Consider the following 19248-nt stretch of genomic DNA (forward strand, 5'->3'; position numbering starts at 1 on the left):
GTAATGTCCTGTAATGTTGTTGCCTAAAATAAGCAGTAAGAAATGAAGTTGTGAAATGGCTGCTGTAAAAGGAAAATGACATTTTTTCCTTTGATTCTTTTTTTTTTTTTTTCAGTAAAAGAATAGGTCTCTGTATACAGATTGTTCAAAAAAATATTGCATTCACTATCTTGCTGCTAATTTATATACAGAAAACAGCGTGGTTGTCGGGAGCCTACAAAGCTCAGAAAAGTGATATTCAGAAGTTCTGCACAAGAATATTCTTGTTCTTGAGAAGCACTGAGCACCCAGCACTCCCTGCAGGTCAGCTCAGGGGTGCTCAGCACCTCTTCTGCTTGGGCATGCAACTGGGCTTTTCAGTAAAAGCCTGGTTTGAGATCCTGCAGTCGGTTTGTGTTAGAAGATGAAGAAACCTCTGCCCATGTGCTAAGGAAAAGGAAGAAAATACCTATATTCTCCTCCTTTTCCTTAGCATATGGGCAGAGGTTCTATATGTCTTCATGTTAATTGTATGTGATAAACCAGAGTGCGTGTTCTCTCCTTCCTTCGGTGGTATACCGGAGTTCACGGGTGCATCGGCAATACTGGGACTCTTATTTTTTTCATATATCTGTGAACATGTTAGCAAATACTGAATGTATAAAAAGTTTTGGTTTTCTTTTGTTGTTGTTAGGAATCCGAGAAAAAGGGGTTAATTGAGAGAATCCACATGGTCCAGGAGATCATCATAGCTGTTCAAAGCATCCTAGAAGAAATAGCATCATTTGGAGAGAGAATTAAAAAGTAAGTGAAAATTTTTCCTTGCTTAGCCATGATTTGCAGTGAAGCAGAGCCAGGAGGATTAAGGTGGTGGGAATGTCTTGCTCCAAAACTGACTGCAAGGTGCAACAGGAGAACTTGGCCAGTCCCACCATTGCTTCTTCTCCTGGAGTCTTTTATTCCAAAAAAACCTTTCCGAAGCACAGAGAAAAGGAGAAGCCATGTGCTCTGCTGATGTAGCTCTCACATTTGCCTGGATTTCTGGTCTTGTCTGTTTGTGACAGCGCAGGGAGTCATGATGCCACACAAGGGAAAATAATTGCTTGAAGATGTGGGTGCAGAAGCATCAGGCATTTCTTTTTATTTCCTTCATAGAAAGTAGGTAGGAATTGATGGCTGGTGTTGCCTTTCCCACGCCCTCCCCATCCTGGCCTGGTTGCAGGGGTTAGGAGTCACTTATTTCCCTGCCCAATGCATTGATGTTCTTCCCTACCATTCTGAGCTGTCTGTTTCCTGCTGGTGCCACCAGGAAGCCCGAAGGGGTTTTTCTGGGTCTTCTTGCAAGGCGGAGGCACACAGGGTATTCCTGACCTTACAAAGGAGGGAGGTGAAGAGCCTAAAAAAAAAAATACCCCCCACACAAACACATACGAACTTTTATAACTCAATCTTTATTGGAGCTTAATTGACTCACATTGTGTTCAAAACAGAAAACAAAGTGATGATTTGTGATGGAGCCACACTTTAATGAGGAGCTGGGTTCAAGCTAAAAATACAGCAAACGCATGTGCTGTGGTTCCACGCCGGACACCCCAGCTGGGGTGGAAGTGGCCCAGAGATGTATTCCAGTCTATGAACAGGGCACTGTTCTGCCCAGCTGCATGGCAGGAAGACTCAGAGCGCTTAAACACTATTAGTTCTTGTATTCATTTTGGTAACAATGGTCTTAAAGAACACATTGGGTATTAATGTGGATGCCCGATGTAATTTCAGAAGAATTCCGTTGTAACTCAACAGTAATGTACCATTAAAAAATTGCTACCAAAGTTTTTTTGTAAGTGACAGACTGAATTGTGCTACAGTTTCCGTCTGTCACTCTAGTTACACAACCGTAGGGAGTTTTAATAGTTTTAACTGAATTGAGCTGTTTTGCCTTTTTTTTTTTTTTTTTTTTACTTTGACTTAAGCTACATTGATTGATAACGACGGGTCCTCTCCCACCTATCTTTACTTAATATTTAATACATCTATTGAAGCTTAAAAGTAATTCTTGTAGCGTCCTATTAATTTTATCTGTCAAGGGAAGTTAGTCTTATTTTATAGCCTGATAAGCGGTCCACGTTCGTTCTCTCTTCTTCCTACTCCCCGTCATCGTGATGTGATGAAGTTAGCAGGCAGATTGTATGAAAAAAGAGATGCCCAGATCCCTAAATCCACCTATAGACCGAGTGGCATTCGTGTAGGCCAGGTATCTCAATGTTTGGTGTGTGCTGTAGAGATGGGTCTTACGAGGGCACAGAGGACAGAGTAACTTCAAAGGTGTTAGCAATAGCTACTCACCTTAAGCCCATTGTGGGCTTACAGATGAGGGGTCTGAGTGAAAGAAAGTCCTGTTTTGTACTACAATGCTGCAAAAGTCTGAAAGACTGTAGTAACTGAGCCTCTTGAGAGTGCTCCACTTGGGAAAAATCTGATGCAGGTTGGCGGTATGCAGAAGCTCGGACTGCTGCTGGCATACTACAGCTTACCCAAGACAGCCTCCTATATACAGTGTGCTAAGGAATTGCTGAAAATGTAAGGAAATAGAAGCAAGTGTGTGTGTGTATGGAGAGATTCCTATAGAATGTTATCCCCTGATATTATACAGAGAAGGGACTCTAAATGCTCTTTTAAGGGTTAACATCCATCATGGCTAATCCATTCCAAGTTGCTGGTGGGGCAGAGTCTGGCTACCTGCCACATTTGAGTCGTGCACTGACACGCATCCCATGTCATCTCTGCTGTGGCCCAGTGGAGCCAGCTCAGATGGCTCACACCTGCAGCATGGCCTTGTCTCCAGATCAGATAATCTGTCCATGAATAATGGAGAGCTGACTGGTGAGCAGAGATGTGTAACAAGTGCAACATGTATAAGAAGAAACAAAAACAACTCGCCACATGCCTAACAGCTCCACTGAGCTCCCCAGAGACTCTATCTTCTCTTTCCTTATCATGATATCTGCCTTTCAGGTATCTCCCTTAATCCTTTATAGCATCCAGATGCAGGAATCTGCTTATCCACCTTCCAAAGGGTCTGCAATTTACAGCGTATCTGAATGCACTGAGCAACGCAAAGAGGTCATTAAATTATTATTGGTAGCAGAGTACAAGCAGTGTCCAAGAGCAGAAATGTTGAAAAGGATTTTTTTTATTATTTTTTTTTTCTTTACAGCACATTCAACTGGACAGTGCCTTTCCTCTCTGTCCTGGCCTGCTTAGTCCTGGCAGCAGCAACAGTTATTTTGTATTTTATACCACTGAGGTATATTGTTTTAATCTGGGGTAAGTACTCCACCATGTCTCATTTGCATGTGATGAATACAATGTATATCAGCAGGATTAAATCAAACAAGCATTAAACGACCTCTTACACAGACAACCAACTGTTGTTGCTTCGAGGTGAATAAATATGCGATGAACTTCTTAAAATTACCATTTCTTCCCCCCCCCCCCCCCCGGGTGATTCGATGATTTGCTTTTCTTAAGGTTCTTTGTAAGTTTCCAACAGCACCACAAGAAGAGAATTAGCCTAGATAAGCTACTTTCAATGTTATTATTCTGCAGGAGAGTAATTAGCTTCCTGGTGCTGGAGCCCCCCCATTTGTGAAGTGGTAGGGAGTGGACAAGATGTGTTTGCAGAGCTGGACCACAGAGGTCTGGACCTGGCACCCTTTGGGGTCTTAACACCCCCGCAATGAGGAAAGGCAGCGTGCCCAGCACCCTGATCCAACGGGAGGCATGGAGCATCTCTTTTTGCCACGGCTTGGAAAATGCTTGTGTGAAGGGGCATCAAGAAGTAAAAGAGAAGCTTTTAGAAGTGAAAACTTCCCTGGTGGTGTTATGAAGAGAGAGTAAGATGGGCTTTCACAAAAAGAGATGGCATTCCAGCTGCTGAAGATTTTCTTCATCTCAAAATAGCCTTCTGTCTTACTTAGGGTAATAACTTCTAACTCAACCTGGGGGTAAAACGACTGGGAGCACAGTGCAGGTGATCCTCACCGAGCTGCTGAAGCTCAGCCCTGGTGTGGCTCTGGGCTGCAGGGACCCCCTGTCACCTTTCCAGGGCTGAGCCATCTGCTGCTGTCTTGGCTCTCCTGGATGCAGAAAAGGCAGGGAATGGGAAGGCAGCAGTACGAACAGCCACTCTTGGGCAAAAAAATAAATGAAATAAAGGATTAAATCAAACAAAAGAAAGGGCAAAAGCGAAGAGAGAAATTGCTAGGAGTAAAAAGTTCAGAAACAAAATATTGCTGTTCCTGTGTGGAAGACATGGTGAGTACATGAAAACTATACATCCATTCAACATCATCTAGACTGACAGGGCCTTCAAATATGATACATGTTAAACAACTACCCTGTGGCAAGGCCTCAAAAGACCTTATGGTATTTTCTGTTTTTTAAAAATCAGGTACACAGAAAATTGTGTTGGCATTTTGCTATAAGTTTGTAGCTTAAAAGCTGAATCTGAGATGTGAAGCAGGTACATTTCAGAGAGAGGAGAAGGCTGGAACAGCCATCGCATTTGAAATCACTTTCAGGGAAACTACTATGAGGTTTGGACAGGTGCAAGATGGAAATTCAGCGCTGTGTTATGATCCTCAGAGGCAACCAACATTTTGAGTTTTTTGCTGTTCTTTAAAATGCGTTAGCTGATTTTCTTTGCTTAATGATCCTTTGCTCTTCCACCACTCCTTTACACAGCCACACTACTAGCTGCTATTTCTCAGTCGGGAAATGGTGGCGGTAGCTGTTAAATGGCTGCGTTGGCACGAAGGGAGAGCTGGGAACGGTACGCAGGTCTATCACTTTCTCATTCTGGTCCATGCAGTAGTGATGGCTGGCTGAGGGCTACTCATCACACCCTTTCCTCAAAGGGAGGAGAAGAGAAGACCTCATGAACTCCACAATAATATGAACATTAGACTCCCATGGGTCCTCTGTCTGGACTAGGGATCACCTCTGCCAGCTGAAGCATAACTAAGTCCGTGGAGATGAGGAGTGCTGTTGCAGTTAATAGGCCAAATTACTCACCCTAAGATCCAAAAAAAAAGTAAAGCTTGTGAGATGTTTTTACAGTTTCCCACGGCATCATAATCTGGTTCTGCAAAGAGAGGATAAGCCATGAGACATGATGGGGAAAGGAAGCTTTCATTTGCAGAAGAAATGGCAGGGAAAAAGCCTTTATCCTGCCTGCCCAGTTATTTTCAGAGCCTTCCAGTTCCCTGGGCAAGAGGAGAGGAAATGTCTTTGGTCGTGTAGCATAGCAGACTGAACAGCAGTCTTGGCTGCAAGTTTGGTGTTCTCCCGACAGTATCCCCCAGAATGAGTGCGTGCTGCAATCTCTTTTTTCCCACGTAGCTGCCAACAGATGATCCCTAAAGTGGAGAAGTACCTTTATAAATAATGCTTTCTGCTTTCTTCAGGAGACACTCGTGAATGATTCCACATGACGGGGGACATGTGCATGGCTTTAAGTCTGAGGCACTGTTTTCACACTAACTTTTACTTGTGAATTCCTCTTCCCTTTTTCACCTTGCCTAAACAATTTAGGAGGGAGGGAATAGAAAACGGTTGTATTATTTTGTTTGCCTTTTTTTTTTTCCTAGGCATAAATAAATTCACTAAGAGGCTTAGAAATCCCTATGCCATTGACAATAATGAGCTACTAGATTTCCTCTCCAGGGTACCATCTGATGTTCAAAAGGTAGGTAATGAATGGCCACCGCCGACAGAGGCAGCAAGCGGCACTGAGAGCGGCTGGGTGCTCTGCTTGGGGACTACGATGCCAGTGCACTTTTGAATAATGGAGATAAGGAATTGGGGAAAATCCATGAAGACTGGCGTGTAGGGGGTGGGGGGTGTTAGAAGAGAGGGGAGCCAAAATCCTTTGTCAGAAGGATAAAATGATTGCAGAAAAATTATCCTGAAAAGACCTACTTAAAAATGATCTGGAAAATCACCCAGTGTGGTTACTGAACTATGGTTTCTGTCGCCTTTCTGCTCCGGTATTTGTACAGAGGAGAGAGAAAAATAGTCTTTTTGATAGAGATAACCATCCGAAAGGATTTGCTGAATTCTCCCTTTTCTCAAAATGGAGGGGGGAGCAGGCATCATTTCCATGACTTTGGCATGCTGTATTTTTTTTTCACATCAGCTGTCCCTCAAAATTCTTCCTCCCCACCCACCTTGAGCTCCAGGCCTCCCTTGGAGGATGCTCCACTCATCTTTTTCTTTAAAAAAAGCCTCCACGGTTGATCAGATCAATCTTCTACCATTATGGAATTATAACTTTTAATCTAACCAGAATCCATCCTCCCTCAATTTCAGTCAAGTCTCGTTTCTTCTCCTATTTCTTTTAAACAACAACACTGTCTACAGTAATCTCGCCTATCTTCCTGGAAATTATTTGAACAATAAGTCCTTTAGAATGTCAAGATCTGTTTATTTCTCTTGGAGGAATGAAGATAGCCTCGCTGGGTAACGAAGCCACACAATATAAAGGTTTCTTTCTTTTGTTTTAATCAACTGGAATCTCTGTCTTCAGGCCCTGATCCCGATGCCCTGGATCACACGGACATTGTGCCTTCCTCTGTGCATCATGGTACTTGCACAGGGAGGTGCTGCTCACTGGGAATACGGGGATGACAATCTCACCTATAGTGGTTTTACTCTGTTGGAGACAGAAAAATAAAGGCTCACATGCAGTGTCAAGGCATCTGGTAGAAATAAGGTTGGAAGACGCTTCTGGTGACATTTCTCTCAAGAGGCCACCAGATTGGTTGGTGGCAGCACTAATAACTTGAGAGAAATCTCACCATAGACGGGTGGGAGGAAAAAAAGCTGAACAGAAATGATCATAAGAGACATTAAGCTTCAGTGTATTTTTATTTTTTGTCATTGCTCTTGTAGAGCACACTAGATTCGCAGTGATGGTTTGCATATGCCCTTTTAGTGTTTATGTTTAAAGATAAGCTGCTTTTCTCTTCATGCTTTATTTAACATTTACATTTATAACATTTCCTTGAGTGGTTTCTGTCATTCTGGGATCCTTTGAGCTCTCCACAGAAAATGATAACCATTTCTATGGGAGGAATGATAAAAGTACCTAGGGTGGGACAAAACTTGTCAGAGTTTTCCACTAGTGCTACAAATAGTGAGCCTGTGTGACAGCCACACGCTCTCGTGAAGTCATCCATGGCAGCTCCGAAGTCTGCTTCGTTTACGTGCTATCAATGCATCATCATTTCACTGTGGTACTGCAGCGAAATTACCTCTGTCTGTCCCTTAGCCATTTACAACCCGCATGTGTTGGATGAAGGACAGAGGAGTAAAAAAGAAGGCACATTCAACAAAAGTTTCCCCATGATTTCGATGGGAATGCTGTTCTGTAGCACAGCAGACAATTTGGAGATTACACCATCCTTGTCGGTTTATCGCACATGTTTTAACCATTATATTTTATAAGAAATTGTTTTGAAAGGTGGAGGCAGCTTTGTCCAGGTTCTGTTTGGGAAAATATTTTCCTTTTAAAAAATTATTAAAGATGTCAGCATCCCAAGGTCTGTGTACGGTTTTGACAACTGTCATCTTACTGCATATTGGGATCCACTTGAAACTCCTGAGAGAAGTTTATTAAACTTATAGGTTAATGCCAGAAAGAGAAGAAAAACAATTTGCAAACCAAAACAAACCCCAAAGATCTAGCCTACATTGCTGAAATCAGGTAGAACCCCATGTATCTCATTAGAAAAATCTGCTTTTAATATTTTCGTTTCAAGAAATGATGCATGACTTCTCAAATCCTTCCTGCAATTAATCCCCCATGTTCCTGTGTTTAGAAAATGATTCATTACTTTTGAACCTTCCTTAGTTTCCCTTGGTTTGTCCTCGGGGAGCCATTAACACACACTGTAGTGAGCTAGAGTTACCTAACTGCAGACGTCATGTCTATTTGTTTTTACAGGTGCAGCATGCTGAATTGAAACCATACAGCAGCTCCAGTCCCATTAGGAAAAAGCGGAGTGCGCTATAGGATGCGGCGTGATTTCGGAATGAAGCATCTCCCTACACACCCGCTATGCGTGTACACGTGCTTCCCCCCCTCCCTTCTTCTTGCTTCAGAACAACACTATAATCACCACCACAGACTTTTTTTTTAAAAAAAAATAAATCTTTTTTTGAAGACGTGGTTTTTGACAGACACCTATCTTGGGTTGTCTTTTTGGGGTTGTCTTTTTGGCACGGTGTTGTAGCCCAAAAGACTCAAGGTGGAATGTATTAACTAGTTTGTGGGGTGGGGAGGAGAATGGGAGAGGATGGTGCAACTGCACTTTTTTTTTTCTTAGATTTTTCTTTCTTTTTTTTTCTTTTTTCCGCCCCTCCTTTCCCTTCGATTGCAGAAGCAATGCTGGATGTGGCAGCACTCCCTGTTTTATGTAGGAAGAGATAATTCCGCTTAGTGTAGCAGATCAGCTGAGCTGATGTGAGGAGATGCTCTGAACCAGTTTTTAACATATCCAACAGATTTACATTAAGATATGAAAGCTATTCTTTTCTGAGTTAAATCACTGTGCCTAGAAAGGTTTAAGCTCTGAATTAACGAGTCTTTGATACCCATCTTCTGTTCAAGCAGTGTACATTTTAAAAAGTTTTTTATCATAATTAGCAGAAAGAGCTAGGAGCTCCAACGGTATCTCAGTATTTCATCCAGCACTTGTGGGTTTTTCTTTTTCCTTTTTTTTTTTTTAATTTTCCCCTTCTCTTTTTTAAAGCCCACCCTGCGGTTAACTCTTTGGATACTGGATTCATCAGGGAACCATTGCTGGCAATGGATGCATGAGAACCTTCTGCTGTGAAAGGATTAAGAGACTGTAGAAAATCCTAACTCACTGACCTGAAAAAGACTCTGTTGACTTGCCTTTTGTAATTCCATCTCATCAGATATTTTCAGCATAGCTGTTGTTTTCCTGTCTAAATCCAGAGGGGTCAACACTACAGATCCAAGAGAAAAAAAACACTTTGTAGCCTTAAAGAAACAAGTGCTTGTGCAGAAAGAGAGCATGGTGCCCAAAGATATGGGTGTGCAATAGTGTGCAGGCTTTGGTCCACCACTGGTGTCTTGTTGGAGTCTTTCCCGGTGGCTCGCAAGGACGGGATCAGAAAGTGCAGTCATATGGAAACCGAGTAATGAAGAGACAGAAGAAAGGACCCTGTTTTCTGTTCAAGGAGAATGTGATTTCTTGCTTGTTTACCAGTCTTTTAGCTATTGTGCTTTTGCTTTATATAATTCAGATAAACAGCATTATTAGTGTTACTTAACTGGGGAAACTGAAACACAGAATTATATGTAAATCTGCTTAACTTTGGTGACAGTCCTTGGTCCTTTAGCTGCTGTAGGACACTGGGGGAGTGACTTGCCACCACAACAAGTCACTCATAGTGTGAAAGCTGGAGTGGCTTCTTGTGATTCCCAAGCTGGGCATACCACCAGCATCCCCTGGGGTAGGTCACTGTACAAAGAAATTGAGAATCCCGAGAGACAGGTTTCTTTTTAACAAAAGACTTTGAAAGCTGTCTAATTAAAGGTAAAACGGGTAAAACCTTGCTTCTGAGTCGGCGATCCAAATGGAGGTGCGCTCTGTGCGTTCAGTAATGCAGTTCTGAGGGCCTGTTGCATGAAGCTGAAGGAGGAAAAGTAACACCCGAGTATCTTCCACTGGATTATTAGCCAGATTCAGTGATTTTTCAAGAAGTTTACTTTTCAAAGTAACAAGCCCACTGTGCTTTTGACTAAGGAGAAGTGCGTTTTCATAGACTTGATTGGATAAAGAATGCATTTTGCTCATGCAAAGCTGTGTGTAGCTGCAAATGAAAAGATAGAAAAAAGATTATCCTGGTTTAAAAAGCCACAAAAACGTCTCTTTGTGTGCACGTGTGCTTGTGTATCCATGCGTATATGGGGTTGTGTATAAAGAAGAGTACATGTATAATGTATTTATAGGCGCGTGTGTGTGGGAAAATGGGTGACTATACAGATTTAAAAACCTTGAAAATGTTTATGGAAAATGCCAAAGATTCTAAAGCTTATCAGCTTGCGTCTGTTCTTCTTCATTTTGTATCTTTCCCGGCATGTCTCTCTGGCTGAGCCAGATCTCTGCATGATTTGATTTACTTCAAGTTAATGAAGCTAGTTGGAAAAAGCCTTGTAGAAATTATAAAATCTCCAGTAAATCTCCTTCTTGTACATACAATAGATGTCCACGGACCCCTTTTGTTAAACCAGTTTCTCAATCTTCTGTGTAAACAATGCCTCATTGTCTCGCTTTAAACTATCATCTGGTTTATCATACTGCAGTCTTGTCATTTTGTAAGGACCAAAGGCAGACATATTTAAGGAGCCATGTGAGATCTGAGCATTGATTTGAGTGGAAACATCCAACTGCAGGGAAAATTGTTTATTTATTCAGAGGCTGGGACTGATACTTTAATAGGTGTTTGTTTTTTTTTTTTTTTCTTGTAGATTTTTCCATGTGGAACTGATTTCTGTTCGGGAGACATGGTGCTGTCCTTTTTTGGTTTGGTTGATTTTTGTTTTTTTGTGGTGTTTTTTTTAGTGTAGATCTGTTGTGTTTCAGAACAATTTGTATTTGATTGTTATGCTGGAGACATACCAAATGAAGGGGTTTGGATGGTCCAGTACCGATATGTGCTGTAATGAGCTCTTCGTTTTGATAAGTGCTGTTTGAAATGCAATAAACATTTGCGGTTAAGCTGCTGGTTTTAATTTATCTGGATTAGGAGGTACGTTTCCCATTCTTTGCAAAATGCTTACTGTTCTGTAATACTTAGTATCTGGGTAGGTAGGCAAGTACATCACTTGACAGTGCAGTGTAACGACTGACACTGGAGGTTACTTGAGATGGAGACTGTGCTCAGCAGGCAAGGTAAAGCCTTACCCCACCGGCTTACAGCAATTTAGTGGAATTTCCTAGGCCCTACCTAAAGGAAAGGAGGGTTATGCACATTTACCTCATATTCCAGTAATCAAACTTTTTATTCATGTTTTTCATTTCATTCTTAAAGCAAGAGTATGAGTTGATACTTATCTCTGTGTGTCTCTCTGCCCATGTAAATTATCAGTTTTTACTTCGTTAATCTATTCAAAGTATAGCATGGTAATTATAAACTTAGGTATTTTAATTTAAGGTGGTCATTTCAGTGCAACAATATGTACATTTCCAGTCTAAAACCTCTAAGACCAGAAGGCATTCAGAAATTTAAATCTAATTGTAACTCTTCTGGATGACTGTGGATTACAGAATCGTTGTGCTATCAGAATATGACTATGTCCAGTAACTGTTCAGTGTGTAAATAACTGGATTTGTCATAATTGTGCAAATACAGTATGTACTCATGTGTGCCCAAACACAGGCTGCTGCTGAAGGTTGGTTTCTTGAATAATCATGAACAGGACTGAGGACTTGGCTCCCCTGCGGATCACTGTCAGTAAAACCCAGTCACTGAAACGTACCTTGTGGAAAGCAAGCAAACAACTAAATAAAGCAAAGTCAGTGGAAATGTCAGGCACCTTCTTGTTCTTTTCCAGCTTGCAAAGCTCCGATTTTAACCTTCAGCCACAGCCGTCCCTCTGCTTCCCCCCGCGTCCTCTCTGAGCCACCCCCAGGGCGGTGGGGATGTGGGGCTCTGCCCCAGTGACCCGGGGCTCCCCCCGAGAGCACTGCCCGGCGCAGCGCCCCCGCGCCCCTTTGCCTGCCAAGGGGAAAGTGCTCGTCCCCTAGAAATCAGGCTGGCTGCTGCTAGTTCACTGCCTGGAGTGAGAGTACTAACAACTCCCTGAATTGGGCTGGAAAACAGAGACTTGCCATTTAATTTCCTGTACTCTACATGGGGCTATGTTTTGTTTTATTTTATTTTTTTTAATTTGGAGGGCCTGATCCTGCAAGCATTACCACAAGTGGAACTGGAGTTACTTTCCCATCAGACCGGAAGGTTCACACCATGGAGGAGTTCGGCGGCTCTGATGTGTTGAGAAAATATTGACAATGTACATTGTAATCAAATCTTAATCTTTAGGTTCTCCATCCTTTAAAGTAAATTGATAGACTGACTGGGAAATGCTGGCTTTGACATTAGAAACTATAGCATATATTATAAGTGAATCCTGTTCTGACTTAATATTGTATGTGTATTTTATCTGCCAAGCTACATGTGTCAGGGCCCTGGTGCATCTACCCCTTCAAATCACACTGGGACATGATAAGAATATCTGCTTTTCTTAAAGTTAGCAACTCAGAAGGAAGCTGAGATACTAAAGATGATTATTAATCTGCTATATTGCAGATAGAATGTTTTAATCATTCTCAAATTGGGGAACATTAAGCCAGGTGAAATTCCATCATTTTGGGACAAAGTATCTGCCAGACAATTTATCAGTGGGGAAGACCGTTAGCAGCAACAGTAATTATATAGTTCAACGAACATGTGAGTGAAAGATATGTTTATGATTAATGTAAATATTCACAGGCATTTAGAAATAATATTGGAGTGAAAAAACAGCCTCTTGAGATTATACCATCTTTAATCTAGTATTCTCTGTGATGTTTTGACTTAAAACGGTGCAGCATTTCAAGATAATTTAGAAGGTCATTTTGTTTTGAATAAAAGACGTGCTCGTCTGACATGAATCATGAAACTAAGCATGGGGAGGCAGGAGGTGGCATTCACGTCTCGGTGTTTGCAGCAGCAGCGGCACCTGGGCGGGCATGAGTTCAAGTTCTCAGCGTGGCTTTAACCTGAGGGCTGGTGATTCTTGTTAAATTTTACGTGAAGGAGCATTGCCAATCAGTTCCTGCATGTTGGATTGAACACCTGCAATTTCCCTCTTGGCTGAACAAGATGATATGCCTCTTACAGTGGGAGAAAGTAAGAACTGGAAGACAAAGACATGCTGGTATAAACCTCATTTGCACTGATGTCCTAGTGCAACCAGCCTTCTAACTGCTTGAGGGCTTCCTTGCACCGGGAAGGCAGGGCAGGCTCATAGACCTGGTGCGTACATCTGGTTCTGGGTCTTCCAGAGCCAACCACGGTCAGGTTTAGATGGTCAACAGGTTGTGCCTGGCACCAGTGATTCTTGGCTGCTAGAATGGCTCCGTGAAGCCATGTGCTCCGCTAGCACATTTAAAGAGTTGCTTTCAGTCCATGAAGGGAAGATAAGGCACTGGGCTTCAATGATTTGAGGGGCAGATGGATCTGAGGGGTATGAGTCGGGAACCTGTACTAGGGACTGCTTCCCCTGGGGAACTAGGGACTGCTTAGCTAGGGGCTTCTCGTCCACACATGATCTGTTGTGTTCAAATTTCCAGCAGATAAATGAAGATTTATTTTTTTTTCCTGCTCTTGATCCCCGTGGTTTTGGTAAGTTACTTTTATGATAGGAAGAATGTTAAATATTTAACTGTCATCTACCAACTGCAGATGAAAAATCCTAAAATCTCGGGCCTTCCACTTCTAAATGCATGGTCAGCCTGGATTCTCATTCAGTCCCAAGTGGATGTGGGGATAAAATGGTGCTGGATCCAAACTCCTTCAGGGAAGTGCAAAGTCTGCTCACCAGTATTGTTACAGTGATTTCACAGGTGCTGGCAAATACTTCATTTGCACCCTCAACAGGGGTAAGTGAATAAAAGGGGATTTTTCTTAGTGACGTTAGGCTTTATTCCTACTGTGGGTATTTCTTTTTAAGGACATCACCTGAAAAGAAGCAAAACAAAAGTCCATTTTTTTTTAATTTTTTTTGAGAGTACTTCTATTCTAACTACTGTATGTGGAAGATGAGATTTGACTGATCTTTGATCTCTCAATATCCTGTAGGGCAGCTGCTTCTAGGGGCCTGAGTCTGTGCACAGCAAAACCATGTGTTACTCACTCACTTAGTACTGCCACCTCCCAAAGTGGGGAAAGTATCTTGTCTTTGTTTTCAAGTGGAGATACACAGTGGAAAGAGCATATGTTCCTACAGACAAAAAAAAGACAGTTAGTTTCATTGACTTGCGTGCTAAATTTTGCTTAGATCATGGCTGTCTGATTCCTCCCCCCACCTTCTGTCTGCCTGTGGCTGGCTCACTCCACAGAGTGAGTATCTGGAGCCACACAGCAGCTACAACCTTAGAAGAGGTGGAGAAGGGGGGGTGAAGTCTCCCTCCATCTTTGGCAATAGACGACTTTACTGAAAGTCAATGCCATTCCCCTGCATTTATCACTGCCACTCTTGCTCTGCATATTTTTGGTATTCGCCATGCATTGTTAGCAGTGATTGTCATGTAATTAAATCACTGCTCATCACAAGAGCCTATTTTTATGCTGAGATAAGCATCAGAAGTCTGCTGCAGCGTCCCCCAGATCAATAAAGATGTTCCCTGTAGGATTACAAATAGTCTGGGGTTGTACAGGGCACTAGAATTAATTAGGAATGATTTCTCTTTTTCTTTCTTCTTTCAATACATTTTTAATTGTTTATCCATTTTCGATGGGCTCGTTTTTAACTCTGCTGTGATGGCCCAGATGCTGCTGTTCAGACCTTTTGAGTGTGATATGATATCCATTTGGGCAATACCATTTGCTGTAAGCAGTCGCTATTATCATCATCCTTCCATAGTCATACGTGGCTATTGCTTCAAAATATGTTGCTGAATGAGGTATTTGCATCTCAGGCTTTGCACTTGAGATTACGGTTAAATGGTTTTATTAAGGGGTTGAACTTGGAGATCCAAATACAATGTGTAACCTTCAGGTGCCATCCTGAAGATTTTGGCATTTTGATTGGAAGACCAGAAGGCAAGTGGAGAAGCCTGAGCCATTTGTTGAGGAAGGATTTGCCCAAGGTCGCAGAGCCAGTCTGTGGCAGAAAAAGGACTAGTGCCCTGGGTGATTTTGGTTTAGACTTTCCTAGTCTCAGCTGTCCACTTTGCCTTATCATCCTCCACGGGGCATTGATCCAACACCACTATCTGCTGCTCCTCCCTGCCTGCTGACCCGTATGGTAGGAAGGAGAAGGAAGTCCAGGATTAGCAACAGCCTCGCGTCGAAGTCCTGCCAAGAGGCGCGTGCGCAGAGTCCGGGAAGGCCCTTCAGTGCCGTCGTTCGGTGTAAGGTAAGAGCAGGTAAAAGTTGCAATGGGTCACGAAGGATAGGATGACTCAAAAGAGTTCTTTAAAAAGAGGCTAACCAGAACAAAGTCAATCCAGGTGTCTGGGAGCAGGGTAAACTAGCAGCACAGTGTCAGCAGCATATAGGATTGACCGGGTTTACAAATAGAAGCTGTGGACTGTCTCTGTAGGACTCTGTATGTTGTCCTACTCGGACATTTCTGGAGAGGTTCTAAAAACAGAGTGGTGATGTCCATGAACGGATGATGCGTAGGGAAGGTGAAGGTCTTCATTTTCACTGCCCTTCAGTCAAGACAGCTGAGTGCCACGTCCTTCTGATCTGGCATCATCACAAATGGAAATGGCTTCTTCAGCTGTGCTGGGGAGGGAGCGTGTGCTCAGGGAGAAGGTAAATTTCTCTTAGGGAAAAGAAGCAGTGTCAGGTAGCAAAATACAGCCACTTCTTTATGTGAATAAGAAATTAACAGTTGAGCGTTTTACACTTGCATTGCTATACTAAACTGTTGTTCTTCATGACCTGCACCTGAATTGCACTGAAGTCAAATGCCTGCTGAGCTCAAAGGCTTTGGATCAGACTGTCTGCCTCTATGATAAAGTGATAAATAGTGGTCAAAGTTGCTGCTGATAGACTAGGTGCACCTAATGGAGAGAAGATGGTAATGCCCTGGAAGAGCCCTTCTAAATGTAACACGGTGCTCCTTGGAAATGATGCTTCTAATTGGGTCATTCCCACTGCCAAATGAGGGAGGAGCTGCCAACGTTGCTGTAAGCAGCTCTCACCTGGTTGTGCGTGCTCTGTGTTTGCACCACCTTGTAGGAGAGGGTTGGAGCTCATGTTCTGCCCTCAGCAAGTCCGTCTGTCTTGCTGCTCCATGGTGGTGAAGGTTAACTGACTCTCAGGGGGCAGCCCTGCTGACCTTGTGCCAGGGTGTTCTCATTTTCTGAGGAGCAGAAAAACTTCACCTTGATTCAGTGGCAAAGAATGGGGCAGCAGCTGTGTTTTGAAAAGCACAAGGATCCTCAGGATCTCCAAGCTGGTGCAAAGATGCTTTTTCAGGTGTGGCTTCACCCAAAGGCAGTGTAGGACAGCCCATGCCCAGATCTGCTATAGCCGAGATGAAACACTTTAATTAGGCCCCATCAAGATCCAAGGCCACGTGAACTCACTGCCTGCCTTCCCCTTGCATCACAAACTGGCAGAACATAACGTCTCTGTAGGTGGTGGCTTTTGGGGGGCACTCAGCCAGTGCCCCTGCCCCCCCAGGTGGCCTGGAGTTAGGAAGGCAAGCTTTGCACGGCACATGCGTGCGACCGTGCCCACGCAGAGGCGGTAGCTGCTGCCAAAAGCGTGTGATGCCCAGGTGTGCCCAGGGCGTGACGCGATGCAGGCTCCTGTCAGCCAGCCAAAGCCAATCTGCCCAGGATTTGCGTGTGGCAGCACAGGAGAAGAGCTGGCAACCCCGCAACATCTCTGGGCTAAAAGCTTGCTGTGAGCCTTCTGAGTGGGCCTCTTCTCGATCTGCTGGGAGGGAGCTCCTGTGCAGCTCACATTCTGCAAAACCGGCATGTTTCGTCCTCCACTGCAGCGCTGTGCACTGTTGGTAGGAAGGACTGCATCCTTCTTGCTTGTGCCAGCAGAGCCCTCGCAATTTCAGCACTCGTTCCTGGCCTACCTTTGTCCGACAGAGAATTCAGACTTGCTGCTTTTCCAGTCGTCAGCTCCCTCCTTCCTGGGAGGGGGCTCTGGGGGATTTAATTTGTCCCCCAAAGCTTTGCAGAGCTGCTGCTCACCAGAGGCAGCACCCAGGGGTGCAGCGTACAAAGCTGCTCAGAGAGCGAGGAGTCTGGGGAGGTGAGTGAGGTTTCTGCAGCTTTTCTATTGCCCATGCATAGCGTTAGACTTCTTTACAAGGAATTTCTTTCCAAGTACTTTCTGTTTTCTCATGTGTTCAGTCACTTCCATCATCCCAGTGTGACTTGGATTAAGGTAATTCAGAACAGGACACTCCTCCTGTAAAATATCTGCTTGCCCCAGAAATTTTACGAGAATTGATTCTTCCTATTGCCAGCTCTTGAGGTCAGTTTGCTTGCCATCAGCCTTCCTATTTTTTTTAGTAGTTTTATTATTATTACTAGAGTTTGAGCATGTATGAGATAAATTGAACCTTGTCACGCATTTTGGTTGAGTGCAGTGTTTGGGGAATGATAGACGTTCACGCTACGTCAAAACACATGGTGTTATGGAAATCTAGACTACTTAACCAAAGTTAAGTTACTTAGGACAAACAAAGGGAAGTTTACTGAGATTTTCAGTGGGCAGTTGCCTGAAATTCAGCAGGCACCATTCCAGTCCTGCTGAAGTCAATGCAACTCTGCCGCTGTTCTGAAATCAGCCCTGGACAGCATCACTAGGCAGTCACCTCTGTGGCAGTTGCACGGTTACCTCATAGATAATTTGCAAATTGTCCATGAACCGTGTGTACAAACGTGTCTGGTATGGTGCTAATTTACTGGCAAGGTCTGGGTACGCAGATCCAGCACTCTGCTCAGGGGGAGCTTCAGCCATGCCCAGCAGCCAGTGTAGAGGTTTGATTTCTGTGCAGCACGTCAGGGATTTCTGATGGATGGGCTCAGCCTCCCCTTCACATGTGTTTAGAGATCTCCAGCCAGGCTGGGATTTGCCAGATGACCACAGTGGGGAAGGCATCAGAAATATTTCCGTTAAAATAACCCTTCCACGCCCCCCAGAATTTATCTAATTCATGCATGGGTGTTACAAACCCCTTGTTCAGGGCTACAGGACGTGGCTGGACATTATCTACCCTGTGTTCCGGCTGGGTTTATTTTGAGGTGGACAGAAAGGAAATCCCAGTGTCGAGGCGGGTGGAACATTTTTGTTGAACTGATGTGAAAAAGAAAAATACCTGGCCATTTGGAAGGGTCTGAACTCTTAGCATAAGGCTCAGGGAGATGGATGAATGGTCAGAGGGGAGGTGACGGTGGGGGTCGAAGGTCTTACGGCATAACTCACCACTGTGAGAAGTCCCGATCTCACAGTAAAAGTTTAGGAACTGGCTGGCAGCAGCATGACCCATAGCAGTCAACTCTTCAGAAGGATTTCCCGTCTGAATATGCAGATGTGTGCACAATTATTTTACCTATCTTTGTAAATATGGTCCATGTCCCTGCACGCTTAAATAAATCTTGGCGCTGTCCCTTTTAGAAGGCATTTCGGGTTCAGTCCGGCTGCCTGCATCCTGCATAGTTTTGTTCAGCAGAGTCCTTGCAAACAGCCTGTCTCCTCTTCCCTTTCCGCTTCCCCTTCCTCCTCCTCCCATCCCACCGCAATCACTGCTGCCCAGACCCATCCTTCACTTGCACAAAACTGATTTCTGTTTATGGAGCAGCTGGCAGCAGCAACGCTCAAGCACTGAGCGATGACTAAGAAACAAGCCCACTTTTCCCTTAGCTGTCAGGAGCTTTTAGAAATAACACCCTCCTCTGAGGAAGTCAGAATAGCAACAGGAAAATAAGTAAAACCTATTATAAAACAGTTGTCCAAGAACTTAGGCACGGCGCGGGGTAGAGATCAATATGCTGTGAAGGTTAAATCTATTTTCACACTGTGTTCTATTTCACAGTTTAATGGTGTTTTAATGTGTCTGTCACTGAGCCCCCTTCATGTTATGCAGGTAGAGCCTTTACAAAGGAGAAATAACGTTGGCTTTACAAGCTTCACAGTAACATCTTATTTACCAGCCGAGATCTGACGCTTTCCTCTCTGGAGATATGCCAGAGTTTGACTATATTTTATTTTATTTTATTTTATTTTATTTTTTATTTTTTAGAAGACATAATGTGGTATGGCGGTTACAATAATTTTTAGACAGCATTTGGGGAATGCCTGTAGGGATGGGAGCAGCAGGAGCATGTGTGTGCCTGCGTAGAAGGGATAGAAATATCTACTGCTGTTTGTACAAGCTAAGTACATGAAGGATATGCAGAATTCCCAAGCCTGAGTTTGCATCCAGCCCAAAACGGT

The 19248-nt window shown here is 43.5% G+C and overlaps 1 protein-coding gene across 7 annotated transcripts in view; it reads left to right on the forward strand.

Annotated features, from left to right (window-relative positions):
- Positions 1-10811, forward strand: part of MCTP2 (multiple C2 and transmembrane domain containing 2) — a 127566-nt gene extending 116755 nt beyond the window's left edge. For 6 of the 7 annotated variants that reach the window (XM_055818530.1, XM_055818516.1, XM_055818540.1 and 3 more), the window contains 3 exons: positions 674-783; positions 3191-3300; positions 5625-10811. In XM_055818530.1, the coding sequence (XP_055674505.1) occupies positions 674-783; positions 3191-3300; positions 5625-5818 (414 nt within the window). In that variant the 3' untranslated portion in view covers positions 5819-10811. The remainder of the gene's footprint in view (positions 1-673; positions 784-3190; positions 3301-5624) is intronic. The other variant, XM_055818518.1, reaches the window with a different exon arrangement.
- Positions 10812-19248: the final 8437 nt, after the last annotated feature.

The sequence above is a fragment of the Falco peregrinus genome, chromosome 1, assembly GCF_023634155.1.
Source record: "Falco peregrinus isolate bFalPer1 chromosome 1, bFalPer1.pri, whole genome shotgun sequence".
Lineage (NCBI taxonomy): Eukaryota > Metazoa > Chordata > Aves > Falconiformes > Falconidae > Falco > Falco peregrinus.